Source organism: Oxyura jamaicensis, chromosome 3, assembly GCF_011077185.1.
Source record: "Oxyura jamaicensis isolate SHBP4307 breed ruddy duck chromosome 3, BPBGC_Ojam_1.0, whole genome shotgun sequence".
Classification (NCBI taxonomy): domain Eukaryota; kingdom Metazoa; phylum Chordata; class Aves; order Anseriformes; family Anatidae; genus Oxyura; species Oxyura jamaicensis.
Genome location: NC_048895.1, coordinates 35046511 through 35066781, shown reverse-complemented (window position 1 = coordinate 35066781; position 20271 = coordinate 35046511). Strand labels below are relative to the sequence as shown.

General features: G+C 39.0%; 1 protein-coding gene across 1 annotated transcript; it reads right to left on the bottom strand.

Annotated features, from left to right (window-relative positions):
- Positions 1 to 1833: 1833 nt before the first annotated feature.
- LBR (lamin B receptor) lies at positions 1834 to 18142 on the bottom strand. Its single transcript, XM_035321471.1, has 14 exons — positions 17994 to 18142; positions 14139 to 14312; positions 12845 to 13033; positions 11226 to 11309; positions 10681 to 10858; positions 9885 to 10081; positions 9030 to 9084; positions 6963 to 7157; positions 4929 to 5032; positions 4427 to 4552; positions 4156 to 4324; positions 3675 to 3755; positions 3450 to 3572; positions 1834 to 2350 (listed from the first exon to the last, which is right to left on the bottom strand). The coding sequence occupies exons 2-14, from the start codon at positions 14301 to 14303 to the stop codon at positions 2190 to 2192; spliced, it is 1827 nt and encodes a 608-aa protein (XP_035177362.1). The 5' UTR covers positions 14304 to 14312; positions 17994 to 18142; the 3' UTR covers positions 1834 to 2189.
- Between the last annotated feature and the right edge of the window lie 2129 nt (positions 18143 to 20271).

Below are 20271 nucleotides of genomic sequence, written 5' to 3'. Positions count from 1 at the left end.
TATCAAGATCTGTTTCTGAAAGAAAAGAAGTCTTAATTACACTTTAATTATTTTGTATGGCAACAGATAAAATTGGGATGGCAGTAGCATCTCAGAGTTCACAGGCTGAGTTAAACTGTCCCCAGCTTCAGTTATTTTTAAAACACCAGCTGCAAGCTCATGCAGTTAAATGATTGCTACATTTCCCATTAACCCACTCAGCAATCACAAAAAAATAATCCCAGTTTCATCTGCTACTTCACAGGAGTGAATGCTCTTCAGTGTTGTTACAGGCACTGATCTTTTTCCAGCAAGCAAAGTACTTGTCCTAAAACATTTTCCGTACAACATCAAAATACAGATTTTCTGAAGACACTCAAAAATCAAGCTCAGCAAGCTACATTATATACACTTTAAATGTACAATTACCTTTAAAAATGTCTGTGTACAAAAAGAGGGGCTTTAATTAAAAAACAAACTCCACATGCTAAATTTCAATTACATCAACATTTCAAAAGAACTGAACATAATCAAAAATAGCAACATTCTGATTTGTTAGTAGCCTTCCCCCAAGCAACTGCACATGTACCTGCAATTCCTTCTCTGATACATTTAAGATTCTAATAAGCTTTTTGAGAGAATTTGTGCTATAAACCTCACTTAAAGTATGTGAAAAGTTATCAGTTGTGAAGACAGAATAGTAGCTCTAGTTAATTAATGCAAGATTATTTCAGTAAAATATAAAATTATTCTACTTATGAAGTAAATACTGAAATGGCATCTGATTTACAGCCAGTTAGACAAAGAACACAGCTAATGCCTAGAACACATACATTAGTTAAAAAGTCAAATATATACAAAAATATATTAGAAAGTGGTCAAGCTAAACCACAGGCTCATGTAAAAAATGTTTTAAATAGCAGTAGCAAAAAATAGCTATTTTCTCTATCTGCAACAGTACAAAAGGCAAAACCTACATATGAGGTAGCAATGCCAAATCCAAAAAAACCACAACTTTGGAATGAGGAGCACTTCCTACATTTTCATAGCGCATCTGTCAACACAAATATTTAAATGGACACTTCAATTGTTTTGAGAATTAATACATTAATTTACAAAAATATTTATTAAATGAACCTTTTTTTAATTGCTGGAAATGGATTTAGTTAAAAATGTCTCCTGCTCCTAAAAAAGTTATCACATTTTCAAATCCAAACACTGTACAGCAAAAACGTGGAAGCTTTATTATACACACTCAGTAAATGCTATGGTACATTAAGACATATTTTACAAAGATCGGAATAAGCCAACTGTGGTCATTTTACTCTTTTCAGACAAATATGCATCATTGCAACTTTTGCTACCCTTGTGTTTGTTTCTAGATGCAGGATTAGGATTTGCTACGCACTTCTTCAGCTCCATCTGCAGCTGAAATGAGCACTTGTATCATCTGCCTTCAGGAATCTGAGCCAGAAGTGTGGAGTCCCTCTAGAGGGGGCCAGGGGCAGCTCAGAGTCCCTCTCGGCCGCTGCTGAAGTTACTTCAAGAATGGTGAGGAAGTATTTATGCTCTCCTCCTCATTCTGTCCCTTCATCAGAAGGGGCCATCTGAACCTTCCTGACCAAAAATCCCACTAACAAAAAAGCTAGAAGGGGGAGGAACCACCCAGCTGAGGTGTGCCAGCCCCAGGCCAGGGGCCACAGGCTACACCACAAGTGGTGTGGTCCCTTGCAGGGGCTGAATCTTCAACCTGTAGCTCCACTGATCAAAAATAGCACTGCCTGCTCCTCCAATTCAGGCAAGTAAGTCAGACACCTGAAGTTAGATGGTACAAGTAACACCAAAAAAATAATGGGGTGGAACTTCCATATTTATTGTATTAAGAAAATAATATACTTTACATCACAGTGCTTAATTAATGTAATAAAAAAAAGTGTAAACTCAGGATTCTAAATAAAATTTAACTTGAAAAATTAGGGCTCCAAGACTTTTTAAAATTCACAATTTTTTTTTAAATTGAGGTCATAGACAGTCAGTTCACATAACTCACATATTTAAGATTACTTGCAAATACTTGTTGATGCACTCCATTGTTTGGTCACTTTTTTTTTTAAAGCCTAAATAAATTGACCAAGTGCAAAGGTAAGAGGTATATTTTTATTTGCAAAGAAACTTTAGAAGTAATTTGCAAAACAGGTATCTGGAGTGCTTTAGTAGATGTAAGGAAATATGCGGTACGGTACACGCTGACAATACCTTTCCCATGCCAAGCCATACTTTTTCTTACAATGATGTTCATCACGAGCTTCCCGATGAACAAGCAAGCAGATGAAATAAATCACATAGAAATATGGCAAAATGTGATTAAAACCTGCAGAAAAAAGTGAGAAACATCACTTTTTATACATTGAAGATACCAAAAAAATCAGTTATTAACATATGGTTAAACCCATAAGAACTGAATAAACCCATTAAGAACTGAAGCACCTTTTACTTGTTGCAAAATATCAAATATTCAGCAGGATAGTACAAATATTGTGACATATTTACACGTAAATGGGAACACTCCCCTCCCCCTCACCCCCCAAAAAGAAAAAAATAACCCTTAGAATTCAGAGTCTCAAAATCCACCAACTTCACTCTCGATGTCTGTAAAGCTGTCCAAGTTCTTTAGCTATCTGACACACAAATAGTTAAGCTTCTGCAGTACTGGGCTGCCACATATGAGCCCTGAAGGGATTTCTCTGTTTTGGAGGTAAACAGTAAACTACCTTTGCTCAGAGCACACTACTCAACTTTCCTCCCACTCCCTCTATGCAGTTACTGACAGAGGACTCAAGTCCATCATTTTCACGTAGAAATCCTCTTCCTAGATATAGTCTGCAAGTGTATATGCTAATCCCTATTGTCTACTTTCAATTAAAATCCAAAATCCCTGGACTTCACTTCAACTCCAGCAGCCTGTCCTTGCTGACGCTCCTGGTCAAGGCCTTAACCACTTGGTCAAAGACCCACTCTTTTGTAACTCCTTATGTCCCACAGCCTGCAGAAGTCCAATTGTGCCATGAGGTGGAGTAGGTCTGCCTCAGAAGATCTGCCACACTTTTTTGTGTGTTTTTATTGAAGGAAACTCCTTCAGGCAAGTGAGGAGCCCAAAGCCATTTTTCTAACTTGAATGAACTTTGCAACTACTTAGAAACTCTATGGAAACACTATAGCACAGCTAATAGCCTTAAAATGAGAAAGAATTTGTTAGCCAACAAGCCCCATCATTATTGAATGACAAAGTATCAGAACTAAGTGTCAAATCTATATTAAGATATAAAGGAGAAGATTTAAGAGAAAATAGGTGTCACACTAACATTGCAACATAGAAATTTGCCATTCATTTAATTCCACATTTTGCATTTCAAAACCAGTCAGATGCCAAAACATTTTAGATAAAAACCACTTTCATTTTAGGAACTTACCACAGGGTAGCGACCATGCTAATGCCATGATGATGTCACCGAGATAATTAGGGTGACGGACAAAACCCCACCAACCTGTAACTAGAAGCCCTTTTCCAGTTGCAGTGGGTATAAATTTCAGATCTGTGAAGAGAGTATTGTAGTCAATACAACAACTGAAATATGCACATGAATATTCCAAAGAGACACTGTAAAACAATTGAAGAAATCAAAAAAAGCACTTACAGGCCAATTTGGGATCTGCTGGATTCCTTCGGAAACTATTTTTCTGAGAATTTGCACTACGGAATATGTAATACCCAATACCTGAAAATAAATATTATTTATTTTGCATATTCTGTATTTTCTATTGTTTCCTGCCCTTCAGAAACATTCACATGCATTCTGTTACTCTTATTACATTGAAATCAGTTACGTCTCTGAGGAAAATATATTTTCCAGTTCTCAGAGCTCTGTCTAGATAGCATCCATCTAAAAATGTTTCTCAACAGAACAAAAGAGGATTCCCCTTTATCCTTCATTTAATAATATCATATTATATTCTTTGTTTTAAACAGTAGCCAAACACATGCGTCCTCCAACTGTGCTTAATAGAGAAAATATGATTACTGCATTCTAGCTGAAGCTCCCCCATCTTACAACTCAAATTAAGAGAGTCAGTACTACATTGTCACTATCAGTAACAAGAGCATCTACTATAACTTACCATTCAGAATAATGATTGCAGCAGCAACAGGCCAAGAAATTGCAGTAGGATGTCCGACTAAATAGAACGCCTGCAGACTGTAGACAAATGGAACCCATACCAAATCTCCAAATGCTAGCATGAATCCAAATCCATCATGGGTAATATCCATTGTAGTCAAAACAGCTTCCTAGAAACATGGAGGATGGAATTTAGAATTCACAAAGCCTCATTAGTAAACACTGTAATTAGAAACAGTATCAGTTTAATACAGGGTTGAAGATTTATTTACCTCATTCCAAAGAGCATCTACCACATAAAGAAGCTGAAAGCTGTTCACAAGTATCATTGACAGAGAGGGCATACTCTGATTATGTATCTTCATCTCAGCCAAGAGCATCACCAAGTTTATAACCACCTAGTTTAAAAAGAAATAACATTTTTTTCTTGTAAAATCAAGCGGTTTCTTTTCCTATTATACTATGGTACATTTTAAGTATCAGTCAAAACCATCTGTATTAAGTTTAAAAATAAAAAAAACTGTTCAGAGACAACAGTTTGTAACTAACCACTTTTCTGAAGCAGTAGCCTCAGCATATGAGTGCTTTAAAAAGAAGTTTTCATTTTTCACAAAGCAAAGAAGTGTAGGAGTTGTCCTAAAGTAAATAAAAATGGTCATTACAAATTTATCAACATAAAACTGTGTAAGTATTTTTCCTGTTTTTAAGTAACTATTGTATTCTTAGCACCTATCACGGAAAAAAGTCATAAAGCAGCTCAGATTACTGACTCACCCAGCCAATTAATCCTGGACGCAACTCACAGAAGTATTTGAGGTCAAAACTGCCAATACGAGGGTTCAATTCATGTCCAGTAAAGAAGTCATAAACAAGATACCCTGCAGATGAGACATGCTCCTTGTTAGAAATATCAGTATTTTTATCCATCACTATGTTCCCTATAAGGCACTTGCTATTCTAAAGTACTGTCATTATAAATTAAAAAAGCAGTATTTCGGCAAAAAATATTTGAGAGTATATGCAAAGAATGAAGCAGTGGTTTGTATTTCATGGGGCTCAGGTATTTTATTAGAAGGGTTAAACACTTCAGAAGTGAAGGGTTAAACACTTCAGAAGTTACTGTAGTGTTATCTCTCTTTGATTTTATTCCTTGTTTTCAGCCTTATCCTGAAGATCATGATGATCTTAATACTAAGTTATTCCACTTTTCCTCCTATTTCTTTACTCTTCTCTGAGAAGAAGAATTGTTAGCCATGACAACAACCCATGTATCAAGAGATGGATAAGGAAAATATTACCTTAACTTCTAGGCACCCTGCACTGAGTTAACAACTAACATCCACTGTGCAGAACAGCTACAGAATACTACTGTGCCACTTACAGATTAGAACTGCATTTTTAAAAGAAAAAAATAATATCGTAATTGTATGTGAAAGGAAATACTACATCTATGTTGCAGTGACAAAATACCTGAAGATGTATGAATATTTCATTTTAAATACATAAAATATTCTGTCTGTAAATTCTGTGTCAACACTACCACTATTTTTATAAGCAGTTTGTTTAATGCTAATTGACGTCTCAGTCTATCCATTCTCCTACAAAGACATATACATATAATTGACAATTTCCAGATAGGCAGCTTGATGACTGACTCAAAACTGTCATTTAAAAACTCAGTTTGCAACTAAGTAGTTGCAAGTGTGCATCAAAACAAAAGTTATCTTTGAAATGCACTGTTATTTCTAGTTCTGTACCTGACTTCCCACTGCCAGAATGTCTTAATGTCTTAACTGAAATGTCTTTTCAGTTTTTCCTTCCATCCCAGTCGTTTCTGGAAAAGTCCCACCAATTGGCATACTATGAAGATAACTAGATAAGCCTCTTGACAAGTATAGAAAAATTAAAGAACAAAACCAAAACTCTTTTCTCATAAGTACAGGACTATAACAACCAAGACATTTTTGAGGAAGTGTACCAGTCTGGGCTGGTACAGTGTACCAGTTTTGGCTGGGATATAGTTAATTTTCTCTAAAGTAACTTCTATGGTGCCAGGTTTTGGATTTGTGACTATGTTGATACAATGTTGAAAACAATGTTGATAACACATTTTAGCCACTGTTGAATTATGCTAATATAGCATCTAGGTTTTCTTTATTTTTCTACTCTGCCCCTCCCAGCATGTAGGTTGGGTGCAGAGAAGAGGCTGGGAGAGAACAAAGCTGGGGACAGGTGACCCAAATTGACCAAAGCAATATTTCATTTAATGGAACAGCATGCTCAGCAAAAAAAAAAAAAAAAAAAAAAAAGAGGGGGGAAGGGAGGAGTATGGGGGACTTGCCAGAGGTTGCCATTACTCAGGGACTGGCTCAGCATCAGTTGGCTGGTGGCAAGCAATTCCTTTTTGCCCATTTTTCTTTTGTGTGTTTTTTTATTATTATTATTATTTATTTTTTATCCTATTTTACTTATTCCACTGTCTTTATCTCAACCCATGAGGTTTTTCACTTTTGCCCTTCTAATTCTCTCCCCCACCCAAATAGGGAGAGTGAGCAAGTGAATGCATGGTAGTTGGCTGCTTACTGAGGTTTACCCACACCAGTAACCTGCACAAGATAATCCAACAAAAATTTAAGCGTTTTAAAGTATCTGAGTGTGAACAAAAACGTCAACTTGCAACATTAACACTGCATTTGGAGAAAGCAAGAGTCAGTACTACAATAACCTGCCTTAAATTTAGCCTTTAATTCATAAATATGAAACTGTAGCAAAAGAACTGTAAGGAAATTATCCAAAATATTAACTTACCAGAATTTCCACCTGGTGCTAGGTCTTCCTCAGGTGCTTTCAGGGACCGGATATACAGATAAATGCTCAATCCCATAGAAAAAACCGCAGCTGATACTGCAAACTGCATGAAGTGTTCGTACAAATAATGAAGCTCGAATTGAAAATATAACAATATTCCAATAATTGCAGCAGTCAAAACAAAAGCATAAAACCCTAAAGGATGTAGAAGAAAACTGTATTAGCGTTTTGCCTCTTTTTTTAAAAAAAATATTAAGTCATTCTTAGTAGAATCTATCCAGTCCAGCCTGTCCGCATATTTACTTCCAAGATTTAAGTGTTTACCTATGTTCCAATAATGTGTTACATAGCCCATTCTCCTTCTGGGGCACAGCAGTGTACCTAAGATACTCTGTGTCCTGAAATTCCCTGTGCTCTTTATCAAAAAGGCAGGAACACTTTGGGCACTCCTTAATTTTTAAAACATAGGATACAATTTCAAATTCTAGTTTAACAATGGACAGTGCCTCTACTACTGGGTAATGACAGCAGGTCACAAAAATCTTATCTTTGGGACAGCTCAAGAAAACCACTTTTTCTTCACGTATTTATCTTCATACATGCCTTGACACAGCAATTAAAGTATTAAAGTAACTGTCAAGTCAAAAATTGAACACAAACAATTTGTACTTTGAGGATACAAAATCATGGGCAGTAGTAGAATAATGTCCAGATATAAGGAAGCAGCTGTACACAGCAATCCCAGAAGTACTGCTCTACTAAGAGTGTTTACTCTTACAGAATCACAGAATGGCTGAGGTTGGAAGGGCCCTCCAAGGACAACTTGTCCAACCCACCTGCTGCTCAAACAGGGCCATACAGAGCAGGTTGCCCAGGATTGTATTCAGACAACTTTTGAATATGCCCAAGCATAGATTCTACCATCTCCCTAGAAAACCTGTGTCAGTGCTCAGTCACCCTCGCAGTAAAGAAGTACTTCCTGATGTTCAAATGAAACACCCTGTGTTTCAGTTTGTGACCACTGTCTTGTCCTGTCCCTAGTCATCTTCCTTTCCTCAAGGACGCTTTTAAAGTTGTTTTGAGAATTAGCATTTGAAGCAGCAAGATTTTTGGAACCATCCAAATCAAGTAGCTTCTATACTTGTGGGGGGGAAAAAAAAAAAAAAAAAAAAGACTATATCCCTACTACAAGCAGAAGTAAAAAAAAAAAAAAAAAAAGAGCTAAAATTTTGAGGCAGCCTAAGTGACCCACTTCAGGATGTATTTCATTCCTGCTTCTGTGGTTTGTAGCCCTTTCCATCTTAAAATGAGACTTAAAAATGGTGCATCTTACAAGACTATGACAAAACACCACTCAAATTATTAATGTAATATTTTAATTCCTTTACCAACAGGCAGTGTCTTTGAACTGACTAATCAATCAAATAGATAGTCTGGAACACCTGGTGAGGCATCAAACTACACTTCTCTCTTTAAGCCAGGAAAAGCAGGACTGCTCAAGGGTGTTAAACCATACTCTAAACTTGGATGAGAAACTTGCCTGATAAGTAGGAAGTAAAATCATATCTGATTAGAGACTCAGACCTATCCTTTGACAGGCAAGAAGAACATCCTAAATCAACTACAACATACATTTTACTAGACTGTAAATCAGAGACATCCAAAAAGATGAAATAAAACACATGGGATAACATCTCTTCAGATCACTCCTGAAGATCTCCTTTGGAGTAACAGTCCTTGTTACACGAGCATTACTAGCAATCCGACAGGCAACTGCCTATTTAGCAATTATGTGATAAATATGACAAGTGTCACCAACCACAATTGGATAGTAAACCAGATGCCTTGTACAATCTAATGCCTTGCTCTTGTGGCAGTTAGTTCCTTCATTATTAACCCTCCTGCTCCAAGAAAAGCCTCATCATGTTTCATGATAAATTTACAACAGATACCTAGTTTAACTATAGAGCGCATCCTTCTTCGTTTGTTATCTTTAATTTGCAGTACTGAGCACTACAAATCAGGTAAGGGGTTCAAATTTTAGAATGAGCAATAGCCACATCTTACCATTTATCCTGTACTGCAGTTTTGTCCCATTTGAAAGAGGTAAGCCTTCCACAACCTAGGAAGGACAAAATACTAATGTTTCAACAAAATACTTTGAGAGCACTGGAAAGGGAAGGACAATCATGGACATCTCCACCATCACCTCCACAAATCAAGTTAACTAGCTGGACATATTCAAATCTGAAGCCCGCACACTGTTTTTAAAAGCACACTTTGAATATCAAAATAAAAAGGGTAACAGTTTCAAATTAAAAAATAAAAATAAAAAATCTTATTCCTAGCATCAAGAAAACAGAACAGCAGCTCCACTCATTTCAAACAGGTATAAAAACAGAACAATTTGTCAGACTGTTCTATTTATTCTAGTATTCTTTCTGAACCTGGCAATATCCCTCAAGTTAGAAGAAGACCATAACAGACCATTCGCCTGATTAATATGGCTAGAATAGTTAAGATGATCTTCCATGCTTTAGAAATTAATCCTAATTTCTGAGAAGTTCTTTTCTACTGGATATCAGTAACTAAAACTGAGTACCAAACAGTCTTCAGCCTTAAAAGTCAGATACCTGGAGTTCTTCTAGAATTCTACTACGTAAATTTTATCCATGCTTTGAATTGCTATGTAGTGCTTTCTGCCTCTTCCACTATAGAACTATGAAATGCACAGCCATTAAATTCTCAACAAACTGCATTCTTTTAAGCTTACAGAAATCAGCAGTAGCTATTTGTCAGTTTAATATGAAAAAGAAATTAAATTTGCTTTCAAAAATCACTGCATTATGAACATACCTGATCTTTCAGTCTAACTCACAAACCAATTACCCATAAAGACACCATTGCTGCTGAATGGCTTACCTTTCCAATAGGCAGTAAGTAAAACAGAGCTTGAAGGAAAAACCACAGAAGAAAGACACCAAACACCCTAGCTTCCCAGAGACTTTCAAGTGCTGGCATAGGAGGAGGGAAGTTCATTAGGCTGGGGTCATCTTGTTCACACATCAACAGCAAGTAGAATACAGTAGCAGGTAGGAAAAATATCAGCATGAAGGTCCCTGTAAACACATCATGCAATATTAGAAGCGTGGAAAATTTAAAAAAACTACTCTCAATCCCACTAATAAAGCTTGATACTAACATTAGTAGTAAAGAAGAAATCATTATCTATCCCTGCAACGAGACAGCAGCAATCCCTCAGTCACATAATAGGATACAGAGACATTCCTCTCATTCCCACAGCGGGTCATTTAACCAAACTAAGGATCACATCCATTACACCCCTTTAAAACTGTCAAAACAAAAAAATGTATAAAGAATCAAGAATCAAACTATCAGGTTTGAAGCACTTAGCTTTAAAAATGTAAAAAAATTTACTAGTTACTTCCAAATAAGATTTATAAAGTATTCAAATCTCACTGCACAGGGGCAGGATCAAGGTCTCCCCGATATTTCACAAGAGAACAATATGCTACAGCGTTTCTTTGACTTTTATCACATCACTCTAGACTCACTGAAGCAGTCATATGATTCTGGAGTCTGCAACTAGGGCCCAGAAACAGGAAAAGCAGTCCTTCATAGGACCTTCAACAGATCATAGCATGGTCAATAGCTAAAAAATGTGAAGTTCAACTATTACTAAAATTTGCACACATACCAAATCTTCCACCAAACTCCAGGTCTTTTGTTTTTGATGATACTTTCTCAGTAGTTTTTATTGTCTCAAAAACCTTTTTCTCTGAATATATCTCTTCTTTTTTCTTTTCTTCTTTTCTTGGACGCAAGCTGTACTGATCAAGCACACGCTCTATTTCCAGGTCTGGTTTCAATTTTTGCTGATAATGAAAGAAAATAATTTACTAAAAAAATCTAGTTATTTTACCTTATTTTACTCAGGACATTATTCATTATAACACAACAATATACAATGTATTCTACTTCTACACAGTACTTAAACATACACTTTCAATGAAGAATCTGCTAAACCCACTATCACTGCGATCATGTAAGTCACAATTAAATATTCAGCAGCAGTTCCAGTATGGGTCATCCATTCCCACCCTCCTCCCTTCTGGTCATAATCATTAGTTAGTCTGTTCTGTGCATTAGATAACCATCAGGAATAAAGCCCTGATTTGGCTGAAAATTTCACTTTCTATGGACAAACATTAAAACATAAAACAATGTTCTCTGTGGTTATACCTCCAAGATTTTGCTGGAGGTGTCATTTCTCTCTGTGCTGTCAGGTTCACCATTGTACCTTCTGGTGTTGTTCTCACTTGGTTTCTAGTTAAAAGAAAAATAGCGTTAGCTTTCTGAAAATTTTACCTCCATTACAGTGCAAGTATATAATGAACAATTAAGGACACTAAGGATCTAGTTTATTTCAACTGAAACTGCTGTGGTTTTCTCCATATGAAAACAAGCAGGTTCAACATCCTAAGCATGGACAGTTTCCGTTCACAAAGAAGGGTAGAAAAATCATTAAAAAAAGGAAAAGGTTGCTATGGTTTTTATTTATTTATGTTTAATTAAGAGTGGAATTAAGAGAACTTGGAAACTCTATTCTATTTTTAACTCATCAGTAGGAAGTGCCAAGTACAAAATACATGCATATTTAGTAATATTATTAAAACAGAGGAAACTTTAGTCCTGTACACGACAGTGCTATGCAGGAGTGTGAAAGTTTGGTTTTCTATTAAACAGCCTTCTAAGAAATTCTCTTCCACAAACACTCTAGTCTATAACTGTGGCAAGACAACTCATTGCTTTATTTTAACATAAGCTTTGTAGAAAAGGACCGGGTCACTCCAGTCATTAAAAAACAAACAAACAAAAACTAAAAAACAACACATCAATCCTACTTCTCAATTAAAAGACAGAAGAACAACAGTATTTTAATCTAAAAAGATTCCAAAAGTAAAGTGTATCCACTGGCTACAAGCTACTTAAAATGAACACACGGTCCATTTAATTTAAAATGGTTTCGTTTAGCTTAAGCCCAGCTAAAACTAAGATCTATTTTCAATAGCAAATAGCAAAGGTAATTTCCAGTTCTAGGGACTGCGTCTCAGACAAGTATTCACGCGAAGATGTCTTAAAAAGAAGTACATGGGGCAGAAGAAACAGTTTACCTCTTAACAGAGATAGATTACCCTACTATTCTTCACTTACAGAAGAGCAGAACCATTTTTATTATTCACTATAACCTTCAAAAGAAGGTTGAGAACGTGCTAAATTTCAGCTAAAAATCAAACAATTGGTAAATTTATAAACCCTTATATTTGTATAAGGAAAACAGTTCTGCAGTATGCACTGTACCTGTATACACAGTATACAGATTTGACACCCGAATCCCACAGTTCTCCTACAGAAGTTTCACGTTTTCAATTATTTCAATGAAGTGCATATGAAAACAGCACTAATTTTATTTCAAATTCTAGTACCTACCCGTTATGTACTGACCAATGTATCTTGAAAACAAGCTAAATTCCTTTGCCCAATCTTTCAAGCAGAAGCTCATGGCTAACAATATGGCTTTGGTATTAAAATAAGGAAATCATGCTTGAGTTCTGAGAACTTTATAGTACCACCAAATTCACACAGAACATTTCAATAATTTCTTCACAACTAGGCAAGCTAGAAAGCCTATTTGCTAACTAATAAGGCATTTCTATTATACATTTTTACAGCTAATTATGTTGCTCAAAAAACTTGAAGTACACCTGGCTCTTACAATAATAAGCCCAGTATACATACAAATGTTTTTGGGAAAAAAAGTGATGCTGCAACCAAGGACAAACAAGCAAGCAAAACAATACCAGTAGAGCTAAATTGGTTTCCTGAATAATTTTCTTTTTGTCATCTTTATGTTCTCTGCTTTGGGAAGAAGAACGACGTCTGCCTTTTGCTGGCCGACCAGGAGATCTAGATCGAGATCTGCTGGTACTTCTTCTGGAAGGAGAACTTGAAGAAGACTGACTTTTCCTGTGCTTGAACGATGATTGGGACTAACAGAAAGAGGGGAAGAAAGCAAAATCTTGTCTTAGACATTCCAAAGAACAGCTTTAGGTTCATTGTTTTTTGTGATGATGACTCTGGCGTATAGTTTTACAGAACTGTTTTTTACAAAAGAGTAATTACAGCACACTCATATTGCTGGTAATACCTAAATAATTCTGTCCCAAGTCCAACTGCTGATAATTGCTGTCAAGGCTACAGAAATCAGAACACAATCTATAAATGTGAGCACCAAACTCATAAGCCTAGTATCCACTTAAGCCTTTGTATATGACTTCTATTAAGGCTACCATTTCATTTACTTGGCTTTATTAATACATTTGCCATGTCAAGATGCAATGATCTGCATAATGCAACACAACTCAAATGTAAAAAAAAAATAAGTCAGCTAAAAATCATTAAATTAGATATAAAAACTGATTCCATAAAGTTTTCCCCACAAATATACATTTTAACTTCTCAATGGGGTCTGCAATTCTGATTTTCCCATGTAACATTTACACAATACAACTTTCACAAGGCACAAATGCTTTACAACAAAAGAAGGTACTTTCTCAGAGTTAGCTAACCTGAAGACAAAGGAAACAAGTTAGATAGTCTTAAAGCAAAGAACAACTTATTCTAGCTCAAGCCTGAAACATTTTGCCCAAAAAGAAGCCAGTCACTCACATACACTGCCACTAAAAGGTAAAAGTATAGTTTACATAAATTAATATCAAGCCTGTAATTATCAGCTTTCTAAGATGCCTGAAAACAATTTTTATAAACAATCACTCTATTATAGAGTTCCTGAAGGACAAGATGTTTTTTCACCCCAAAGGTACTGCTGCTTTTACAACATAAAGAAAATAATCATGCTTCTTTAAAAACATGGACAGCATAAAGAAAATAATCATGCTTCTTTAAAAACATGGACAGTATGCTGAACTTCAGATGTCCCATAATAAAGAACTACTGTTTAGCACCAATTCCTTGGAGACAGTTAATGAAAACTTGCAAATCAACTATCCAATGATAAGTTGTATTCTTATCTACATCACAAAAAAATACAATCCTCCATTAGCAATACTGTTATTTCTATGAAGGCATACTCACCTTTATATCACTTTCTTTCAAAGCAAGTTCAGTGCCATCTTTGTACTTAACAGTATAAAGATGAGTAACATCATCATAATTGGTCACCTGTACTTCATAATACAGGACACTTCCAGGCCAACGACCCATCACCACCTCGCCATCAGCAAACTTCCGGTTCGGCATTTTCCAAATGCAATTCCTAGAAAGTAAGTAAGTTAATAGTTATTATGTCTAAATATTAGTCTTATTTTTCCCCCTGCTGTCTCTCCCCATCATTTAGGCTGGAAGATAAAAACTCTAAAGCAAACAACTCTTCACCTTAAATATGCGAAAAGCTTCCTGATTAAAAAAGTGATGCATTTTCCAAATACTAGACAGAAGAAATAGGTTTAAAATAGAGCAAAGACTGTAGTTAGATGCTATAAAAAATGTTCCAAATGCATTAATAGTACATCTAGGTAATTCTTCTATGCAAAATCCATCACCTAAGACCATCAAAAGCAGGCTATATATTTGACCCAGTACCTATATGTAGCTGATTCTGTCTAGAGGGGGGAAAAATAAATGAGATGACATCTCAATGTCCTTTAACCCTCTTTTTCTGTGGTTCTAAAAAATTACATATGCATTCATCCCTAAACGTGAAAATGACATGTTCCCAGTCTATTCCATACAGGTTACTTGCCCAGGTTGCCCAGAGAAGTTGTGGATGCCCCATCCCTACAAGTTTTCAAGGCTGGTTCGATGGGGCTTTGGACAATCTGGTCCAGTGGAAGGTGTCCCTACCCACAGCAGGGGAGTTGGAACTAGAGGATCTTTATGGGGACCTTCCAACCCAAACCATTTTATGATTCTATGATTAGCCACATTACTTATGCCCTTCAATTTGTTATGCCAAACATTCAAAAGCTAGGGAACACCAGAATTCTGGCTCCTATCTGGACTGAATATTTTCTCTTTTCCACCTGTTTCATCCCTGTCTGCACCATAAGGTTTTTACTTGATTTTAGCGGAATCTGGCTTAACTGACTACTTCCCGTGGTCCCCTATGCTGGGGTACTGAGAAAACTGTAACTTGAAATCATGCTTTTCAACATAAACCCCCATGAAATACTTTGAAAAGTTCCTGATATCAATCTATTGCCATCTAAAAATAAGTAACTATACCAAAAGATATTCTTATTTCTTGAAATTCTGACTCAGGTCACAACATACAGACTGATGGTATCTTACAAACCTAGGGTAAAATACACATAAACTTACATGCTATCACCATGTGTATGATGAACTTTGGAACTTGGAATAGGAAAAAAAAAAATCAGCAAAAGTTTCTGTTTCAAAGCATTTTTAAAAACTTGTTTGCTTTGTTTTCCCACAAAAGGATTGGAAAACAAATATTTAACTAAATACTCATTCATTACACATTAACTAACCTGCAGCAAAAAATCAGGACCTTTGGCAAGCCATCATAACACAAAGGGGGACAGAGCTAATGAAGGCTGATCAATCAGCTTTAATTTTGGCGCTTCCTGATGTTGCTGCTGTCCAGAGAGTTTAACCCCCTCAAACTGCCTTGTTTCTTAAGACTTCATGAAATACAATTTATCTACTTTCTTTTCATTCTCTCCTTGCTCCCATTTAATTCCCTGAGGGTTAATGCCTTTTCTGCCCTTGTTCACTGAACTAGTTGCAGTTCCTCATCACCACCTTTGGGCTCAATATTTGATCTCAGTGTCACATCTGTTTCTGTGTCCAGTTCTCTTAACCAGAAGCCAAATCTCTCTCTAAGAGATCTGTGTCTACTACTGCTCTTCCCCCAGGCTCTTTCACAGCTACAACTTCCTCCTCCTCTTCCAAACACAACCTAAGTTCTAGTCCTCTATACCAAGTCCAGGCACGGATTTCACCAGATGTCCTAACCTGATCTATGCCTTAAAATTTATACTTAAAATATACCTTTTCCTCCTCCAACCTTGCACTCAAATGGAGCTGAAGTTGGCTTTGAGAAATTAGGAAATGTGGTTGAAGCAGAAAAATCTAAAAAAAAAAAGTTATGTTATTCAGCCTGAGGTAGATAGCAGTGATACAAAATTCCAGACTAGTAAGGAAATCTAAGCAAGTAAAAAGATTCTTTTCTGATTTGAAAGCAATGAAGAGTATTAATAATGGGAAGTTTGTTTCTTCCATTTTTTTCTTTAAATACTAAAACTTCATAATGATGCCAAACCTTAAACACTAAAAAAAAAAAAAAGAGTATTACTCGTTACCCTGTCAAAAATTATCACCTCTGTACCACTGTACCCTCTGCGAGGGAGTTTTGCAATCCTCATTCCACATATCCCACTTCAAAAATCCACATCATTTAAATGCAGGTTTCATCCCTTCAGATAACAAAAATCATTACTGGCAAGCCTTCATCTGTTCAGATAATAAAAATCATTACTGGAATCAAAAACAAATAGAGATAGGATGCCTTAAAAACAAAGCAACAACAAAAAAAGTCTTGCATTTTAGAAATTAATTTTGAATTTAGCACCCTTTCAAGCTCAACACACGTTCCTGATCATTTTCAGTGTATCAGAAGGCATCAGCCTACTGTACACTGTAGTCCTATGCAAACCTTTTAACTCAAAGGGCTTCAATATATATATATATATATACACACACACCAAAGTTACCTCCAAAGACAAATTATTTCATATATCAAGTGCTGCACTGTATAGATACCCGATCGCAAGTAGCCTCAATTACTCCTAAGATGAAATTTGTGTGTGGTTTGGTTTTTTATTTTGAATGATGAACTTCCTTAAGGAACTCGGGATCTAAAGAAATTGCTCAAAAGAATTTTGTATCCTCTGCCAAACCAATTAATGCAGAAATGTCTGGAACCTAGATTTGGTCAAGAAGAAAATAACTACTGACTGAACCATGAACTTAACAGTTAGAGAAACATATTGTCCCGTGGATCTACTTCTGGTCTTTCTTAATGGCCCTCCCACAGGATATGTGGAAAAAGTATTTCAGTCAAGAAAATATGACTAAAAAGACTACTAGAGGTTGTAGCCCCTAGAAGATCACACCACACCAGGAGCTGTGTTTTGAGAAATTAAAAAAAGAAAAAAAATGAAGGGCTTTCCTCTTGGAAGACCTGTGGGAAGTTCATATATAGCCAGCGATTCTACATATTAATTTTGGCATCTCAACACTTGAGGGTAACGCTGCGTATGTCAGAAGAGGGAAAATCGCTGCCGAATTCAACGAAGAGACTGAGCAGTTAAAAACCAGCCAATTCTCACAAAGCCAGCCCTGGGCCGGGAAACCCGGTTTTATACCCGTGCTTTTCACCGCCTACACCGAGAACAGAGGGAAAGCGCCGGAACCCCAAGCGCCCAGGGGCGGCCGCGAACCGTGCAGGCCCCAGCGGCGCGCTGTTGACAGGAAGGCGCCCACACGCCGGAGGCGGCGGAGGCCCGGCCCCCAGAACCCGCCGGGCGGCCCCGCCCGCACCGCGAGCCCGGGCCTGGCGCGGGGCCTCCGCCGCGGGGGAAGGGAGGAGCCGGGCCACGCCAGGCCACCCCTCGGCGCCCCCCCCGAGGGAGGGAGGGGAGGCCGCGACCTTCCTCCGCGCCACCCCCTGCGTGGGGTGCGGAGCCGGGAGGCCGAGAGGCGGCCCGGACAAAGCGGGGAGCCCAGGCCGGGCCCGCGGCGGAGCACGGCACCGCCCGTCCAGCCGCCAGGCCTCCCCGCGGCCGCGGCCCCACGCCGGCGCAGAGAGGCGGCGGCGGCGATTGGCCGGAGCGCTGCCCTCGGGAAGGCCGCCGAGGGGGTGTGCTGTGCCCCGCCCCGCGTCGCGCCGGCGCCGCCGAGCCCTTACCTGGCGGCCGCCCGCAGCGGGCCGGGCGGGACGTGCCTCCGCGGAGCAGCGCGACCGGGCCCCGAGCGCCGCGCTCCTCAGCCGCGGCAGCGACGGTTACGGCCGCGCAACGGTCCGGCCTCCGGCCCCGCCCCCTTCCCGGCGCCAACCGCGCCGATTGGCCGCGACGCGCGGTTTGAATCGCGGGTGGCCCCTCGCCATTGGCTGCCGCGCGATGGCGCGGTGCGCCCGGCGGGGAGGGAGGGACGAGGGAGGGAGGAGAGCGCGGCGCCGCGGCAGCGCGGGGAGGAACGCCCCTCACGGCGGGCTGCGGGGGCCGCCTCACGCCGCCTGCGCCTCACGGCCCCGCCGCCTCCCCACCAACACAAAGGGGCGGCCAGAGCGGGAGCCCTCCCCATCCGGCGTGCGCGGGTTCGTGGCGTAGCGAAACGCAGGGGCGCTCTTTAAAAATTAAAAAAATAATAAAAAATTTAAAAAGGGGAAAAAAAAAGTGCAGAGTGGGGGGAGGGGACGGCGACAAAAAAGCAGCGTGCGCTTACACCGTCCTTTTGACGCAATCTTTCTAGAAAGGTCACTTAAGTCGCTGGCGTGTTTTGAAATCAGGAAGTCTAAGCGTTGTTTTTGGGCACAAATAGGTTGTGAAAAAGTTAACACATGCAGTGGGTTTTAAAATAATTCCTCTCAAGTGTTTGGATCTTGGGAAAACATCAAGTCCTTTAATAATGCAATACATACATGTTTGTACCAAGTTTACGGACCTTTTAAATTGTTTAAATTCTCATGCAGGTTGACAAGTCATAGTCTAGCCTGAAAACTCCCAGGTACAGGCAAATCCCGAAAGGACAAGACCACCGTTTTGCAATACAGGAGACTGGCAACGCTACACAAAAACAATGAAATTCTCAGATTCAACAACAACAACCAAACCAAAATGTAAAAAGCCACACACCCACAACCAGAAATAGGACCTTTAGTAACCATAAACTAGTTTTAAACTGAGATTTGTTTGCTCACTTTTATTTGTTAGTTAATTGCACTTAAAAAAAATAAAAAGGTTCACTTAAAAAAAAAGTTCTAGCTATCATGTTTGAATTACGAATATGATAAATTTTTCATCTATGTAAATGAATGCAAAAAGTGGGCCCTCATATCTGAACTGTTAGAAAATTGTCTTGCTACTTGTTCTGCCTAATTTGGCCTTGAACTTTTCATAGAATCATAGAATGTTCTGAGTTGGAAGGGACTGACAAGGATCATCAAGTCCAACTGCTGGCTCCACACAGCACCACCAAAAAGACAAACCACATGCCTGACAGCATAGTCTAAACACTTGCTGAACTCCGTCACGCTTGGCGCTGTGACTGCTTGCCTTGGGAGCCTGTTCCAGGGCCCGATCACCCTCTTGGTGAAGAACCTCTTCCTAACACTCAGGCTGACCCTCCCCTGTCCCAGCTCCATGCTGTTCCCCCAGAGTGAAGAGCTCAGCACCTGCCATTTCACTCCCCCTCATGAAGAAGCTGTAAAATCTGCCGCAAGAAGCTTCAGCAAACTTCAGCATCATGAGAACACCCCTCAGTCTTGTCTTCTCTAGCCCAAACAAATCAAGAAACTTCAGCCACTCCTCATAAATCTTGCCCTCTACACCCTCCACCACATTTGGAGCCCTCCCTTGGACATTCTCTAATAGTTTTATGTCCTTGTATTGCAGTGCCCCAAATTGCACACTACTCGAGGTGAGACGGCACCAGCATGGTGCAGAGAGGCCAATACCTTCCCTCAAAAGGCTAGCAATGCCATGCTTGATGCACCCCAGGGTAGGGTTGGCCCTTTTGGCTGCCAGGGCACACTTCTGACTCAGTCAACTTGCTGTCAACCAGAACCCCCAGATCCCCTTCCACAGAGCTGCTCCCCGGCCTTTTGTCCTCCAGTCTGTATGTACAGCCAGGGTTGCCTACTCCCAGGTGCAGAATCTAGCATGTGCCCTTGTTGGTATATATTGTTGGTGATTGCCTAAACCTCTGATTTGTCAAGATCTCTCTGGAAGGCGTCTCTACCCTCAAGGGAGTCAACAGCTTCTCCCAATTTAGTGTTGTCCACAAACTTACTTAGTATACCTTCAAGTCCTACATCCAAGTCATTTATGAAAACATCAAAGGGAACTGGCCCTTAAATGGAACCCTGCAGTACTCCACTAGTGACTGGCCACCAGCCTGATGTAACCTATTGAGCCAAAACCATCAGCTATTTGCTCACCCCTTGTATTAGGTGTTTATCTAG

What these genes read in the sequence shown, in the direction of transcription:
- LBR (XM_035321471.1), bottom strand. Translation starts at nt 14,303, where the DNA reads ATGCCGAACCGGAAGTTTGCTGATGGCGAGGTGGTGATGGGTCGTTGG. An exon ending in AAACCAATTTAGCTCTACTG is followed by an intron (nt 11,310 to 12,844) that starts GTATTGTTTTGC and finishes TCTTTTAACTAG; the next exon opens with AAACCAAGTGAGAACAACAC. An exon ending in GGAGTTTGGTGGAAGATTTG is followed by an intron (nt 10,082 to 10,680) that starts GTATGTGTGCAA and finishes ATGTGTTTACAG; the next exon opens with GGACCTTCATGCTGATATTT.